Here is a 5176-nt window from a genome sequence, read left to right on the forward strand (position 1 = left end):
ATACTAGCAGAACTAAGGATTTAGGTAGAGCCTTCTTGTACATGTAATTATGCTTTTTCCCTCCTTCAAAAAAAGCCATTGTTACTTTGGAATCCACTTTTATAAAATTTCTCTCTGCACTGATCCTTCAAGCTTTTTCTGGTCCATCTGTTCTATTGCCCTGCAGAACTTTTTCAGCAGTTCACACTTCTCCTGAGAAAGTCAGGATAAAATACACTTTATTTGTACCTCTTGCCATTGTACCATCTGTGCATAAGACACTCACAAAATCAATGAAGACTATATCTTTTAGAAATTAACACTAACTCCTAATGCCCAATTGGATCTTTTTTTTATTAGAAGAATGCTGTTGCCTCTCCCCATTTGCAGAATATATTGTACTTCAAAGCCAATTTTTAACCTTAATGTAATTATTTATCATAATTCTGACATAAATGCTAGTCATGCCTTTGTTCACAGAGGTAGAAATGCTAATTCCTTCAATACTAAATGTTCTGTTTTCTCTTTAATATTTTTGCCCAGACACAGAATCTCCTCCTTGCAGTTGAGTGTCCTTACTCTCCAATAAAAAGATTCTATCTTGTTGCTTCTTAGATCAGAGAAAAGAAAATACTGAAACTGGCATGCTTTGTGTTTTCCAGTGACCTTAAGATTGAAAATTAAGCATTGCATAGTATCAAGCAAGCTTTCAAAATAAATTCTGAACTCATTTCAGTAGCATCTGAAATTTGAAACACCTTAATAAATTAAAGACAAAAAGAACACTGAACATAAAGAAGACCCAATCTTTCTATGTATGAGTGACAAAATTCTTATCAATATAAAAGACACAAAAGTAGACTAATATATATTCATACACTGATATGAATCAGTTACAGCAGTTTTACCAAAGCACAGTGATCAATCTGTTGATCTCTTTTTTGCATCTGTTGTATTATATTCTCCCACTGCCTGATAACTTCTTGCCTTTCCTGATGAACTCTGTGAAAATCTTCAACTGCCCTGTCAAGCTCCATCTGTTTAAAAGAAAGCACTTCCATGATTTCTGATGTTAAAAATTGCACATATAAATAGGTATCTTCAAGAACCTTAAGCACAAACCTGAGCTGTCATGGTTTCTGTAAACTCATTATCAAGAGCTCTGCACTTCTGATTTGCCTGCACGGTCAACTTTTCCACTTGAAGGGTTAACACCTAAAATGAAAGGATATGAAAATAGAATGTAACTGAAAGTAAATATATAATGTCTTATAAATTCTTAAAGCTCTGCTGCAATTAGGGGTAGCATTATTGAGGCGTCAATTTTATTGCTTTTTAAAGAACAAAAAACTGAGAATCCAGCCTCCCAAATTTTTGGTCATACAAGAGGCCATAATCTCTTGTCGGCGCTTGGGACCAGACTGCAGCAAGGCCAAAGTAACCCTCCACCGTGTATAAATGTGTATGTGGTGTCCTCAGCACCAGCCATTTCAGTTTACTCTTCCTACTACACTGTGTGACTTGCTAATGTAAATGATATCAGTGAGACTGTGTAAGCTACAGCTTTTGAGTGAAGTATTTAATGAGTAAAAATCAAATTTCTCCCTGAATTTAAAGGCTCTAAAGAATATTAACCAGTGTTAATAATATACTTGAGAACTAACCCTTACGAAGTTGGAACTTATGACTCGAGCATCTATTTATACCATCTTTCATTTCACTATTCCAGGCAGCTTGACTGAAGTAGCCATACTTTGTTCTCAGTAATATTAACAGATTCAGTTCTAATGGGAAAATCTACACTGTTTGTCCATGTTTGGCATGCATTTTTGAACAAACTCCTCAATTCAGTAGCACTGTTTTCTAGACTTTATTATCTATTCATACACTTTCTCAGAAAAAATTAAGACTTAAATTTTACCCAGATGAAAAAACAAATTGATGCCTTCAATTATGCCTTTCACCTTTTATGAAGCCTGTTCTCTCTGACCTTTAAAATTAACCTCTTTGCACTGTTGTGCGAAGTGGAAACCAGTTTAAAAGCACTGTTGTACAAAATCTTGTCTCCGTCTTTCCTGACTTGATAAAACATAACAAGGTCTTGAAACGCTAAAATGGTTTTCCGTTTTGTTTCTGAAAATTGCCATCATTTCTACTTACTCCTAGTTTCCCTTCATCTTGTTGTGCATACTTCTGGATTGTGATAGCATCATTGTCTTTACGATCTGTTTCCTCTATCCAGCTCTCCAGAACTTCCTCACCACAGTTCATCTGTTGTTTTAAGTTGTCCAACTTCTTAGTGGTTTTATCTATAGTATTCTAATAAAATTAGAGATGAATTAAAGGGTTAATATTAAACATCTAATATTTTCCTTGAATGGAAACAAACAGTTTAATGGAAACAAACAGTTCAAGCTACCGTATCAAGTTTACACACATCTCAACAGAATTGCTAGTTTTCTTTTTTTGTTGTGTATTATACTTGAAGAATGCTAATACAAATCCTGATCTTAAAGAAGAAACAAGACAGTAAGTTACCACAAACTTAAAATGCAAATAATTTTAAACAGTAGAAGTCAACCTCTGGCGAGATACACCTATATGTGGGATATTTATAAACTGATCTGAGGCATCATAGGGTAAAGTTTCTCCCTTACACACCAAGGCCCAGTTCTTAGAACCCTGCCCTGCATATCAGTGTTCAATTGGCCACATGCAATTGTGAAGAGACTTCCTGACACAAATAGAGAATATGGATCCAGCTGAATAACAAGGATATCTTCATCATGTTACTCATTCTGAGACTGGAGATTTACAGACAGATTTAATGAGAAGAGAGCAAATTAAAAAATAAACATAATTTAAATTATTAATAGAAAGAAAAAGAGACAGTTCCATTAAACAAAATTAAACCTGTAATTAGATAGCATTAAATTATTTATTTTTTTGATGTAAAGTAGATTTTTGAACATGAAATCACGGCCCAAGTTTTTTTATGTGGAGGTGAAGAATTGACACCAACAATTTAATTTTTAAACCATCAAGAAAATACCTGTGAGAATTAACAAGATGGCAATACAGATGTGTGGCTGTGTATCCGGGATTAAGAACAATAACAACAGAAGTCTTTCAATACCTAGTTAATATCTGCTAAGTCTTGACCAGTCTATGCAAGGAGATCCTCAATGTCACTCTACTTGCCTGCACAGGGAAAGGCACATCCAAATCATCTGTATAGTTTATAAGTTTTAATTATAATTAGCTATTCTTGACTTCTACTATTATTCCTGTAAGTGCAAGTGAGGACAAGTCATAAAATCTAATTGCAATAGAGGTGTTCTGTTACAAAAATTTTAAACCTTACTTCTTGACTTTTTTTCTTTTCTCTTAAGGAAACCATCTCATCTTTCAGTCGTTTAATCTCATTTTTGAGACGTCCATGTTCTCTCTCAGCAAGAGTTTTAAAGTGTCGTTCAGTTTCAATTTCATTCTCTCTGGCTTTGTAAAGAGACTAGAGAATAATACAGCAATACAGTTCAGCATTTTACAATAAAAAAGAGGCACATATAAACAAAAAAGCCTTTTTTACGTACAACCAAATCCCAAGTCAGATATTGTATGATTTTGTCATGTAAATAAAGGAATTCTCAGAGCAACATTACTGTTTGGATTTTAGTATCTCAAATATCTGTATTCTGATATATATACATATACATATATATGTACACACACACACACCCCTCTGCATTGTATTGTATCAGATATCCACAGATCGACCATTTATAGCCCTAAACACTCAATTCAAAGATATTTCACCCAAGATTCAAATCTTAATCTTTCAAAATCTTAGTCTCTTGATCACCAGCATCTTTAAATCATATTCAGGACGCACAGCAAAATAAATCATTTTATTATTTTCAGCTGAGACAGAACACCATCAGGCTGGCCTATAGCAGCATCACTATATCATCTGATCTACCAGACAAAAGTGATTTAATAGAGGTTTTCTTCCTTGTATAATAACAAATCTAATACTTACTAGAAGCTTCTCTTAGAGACTGTCTCTTGTGTGCTGTCTCTTTCTTTATATACAGATTAAAACTTGACTCTAGCACAAAAAAATTTAAAAAGTTGTTCAGCTGCAGAGAAGTTTCTTAAGACTTCTTCACCTAGAATATTTTACCTGAAAGGTGTGCAGCTTTGACTTGAGACTCTTCAGAAATCTAACCCATTCGTTTTCGCCAGTCAACTCAGAGATTAGGTGAAGACTTGCACCTTAACCATCTCACTTCATTTTTCATGTCCATGAATTAACTCCTCACTAGCATTTCACAATTAAATCTTGACCATTATAAAAATTATAAATTTGTTTTTCCCTTACACTGATGTTTTATTTTCCTTGACCATTTTTTAAAATCATCTACATAAATTTCCATTAATAAAGAATTCTAAAATGTATCCTTCTTGGCTTTCTTCTAGGTACAGTCAGTTGATCTTGGATGTTCTTTTGAATGACCCTCACATAGTATCACTAAGATATATAGTTTAGCTTTTGTTTCCTATGATAGTCCTGGCAAATCTCTTAACGAAAGCTGGATACCAGCTTCAGAAAGATATTCAAATTACAAGTCTGTCTGATAGCATGGATCTCCTAGAGGTAGTGATTTACCTGAGTGAAGCTGAACTCTTGTCTTACGTTTTTCAAATGAGATGTCATTGCTTCTATACGCTCGTCAAATTCGGTCAACTCGTTTTGCAGGTCTACTTTTTCTTTTTGCATCTTCTGCAGCTATTTAAGAGTTAGAATTGTCAATTAACTGTTTTCAGTTGAGTGCTTATTACCTGCAGCTACTTAAAAGTACAGTCATTGCAATTACTAATCAAAACCCGTAAGGAGTATGCACTACTTTCCTCCAAAGTAGTGAAGTGGCAGATTTCAGAAGACAATCCCGAGCTTTGCTAAGGGAACGCACAGCCCCTCGCCCCACAAGCGCCCCGGCACCAGCCCACGGAGGAGCGAAGGGGAAAACACCGCACCCAGCCCGCCCGCGGGACGGGGAGCTGTTCCCGTTTCCCTCCGCAGCTCCGCGGAACTCGGGGTTTTTTCACCCTCTCTGGCCATGGCCCCGGCGGGGAAGGCTCCGTGCCGATGGCTCCGCGTCCCGGGCAGCCCTGTGGGGGAGCCTCCAGGGCTGCT

General features: G+C 35.9%; 1 protein-coding gene across 1 annotated transcript in view; it reads right to left on the bottom strand.

Annotated features, from left to right (window-relative positions):
* The window catches only part of CCDC39 (coiled-coil domain containing 39), a 21920-nt gene extending 16819 nt beyond the window's left edge, over positions 1 to 5101 (bottom strand). The window contains exons 1-6 of the mRNA XM_010182899.1: positions 4982 to 5101; positions 4649 to 4768; positions 3344 to 3490; positions 2140 to 2298; positions 1102 to 1194; positions 888 to 1016 (exon numbers count right to left, since the gene is read on the bottom strand). Of these exons, the coding sequence (XP_010181201.1) occupies positions 888 to 1016; positions 1102 to 1194; positions 2140 to 2298; positions 3344 to 3490; positions 4649 to 4768; positions 4982 to 5101 (768 nt within the window). The remainder of the gene's footprint in view (positions 1 to 887; positions 1017 to 1101; positions 1195 to 2139; positions 2299 to 3343; positions 3491 to 4648; positions 4769 to 4981) is intronic.
* Between the last annotated feature and the right edge of the window lie 75 nt (positions 5102 to 5176).

This window comes from Mesitornis unicolor, unplaced genomic scaffold (genome assembly GCF_000695765.1).
Source record: "Mesitornis unicolor isolate BGI_N332 unplaced genomic scaffold, ASM69576v1 scaffold25124, whole genome shotgun sequence".
Classification (NCBI taxonomy): domain Eukaryota; kingdom Metazoa; phylum Chordata; class Aves; order Mesitornithiformes; family Mesitornithidae; genus Mesitornis; species Mesitornis unicolor.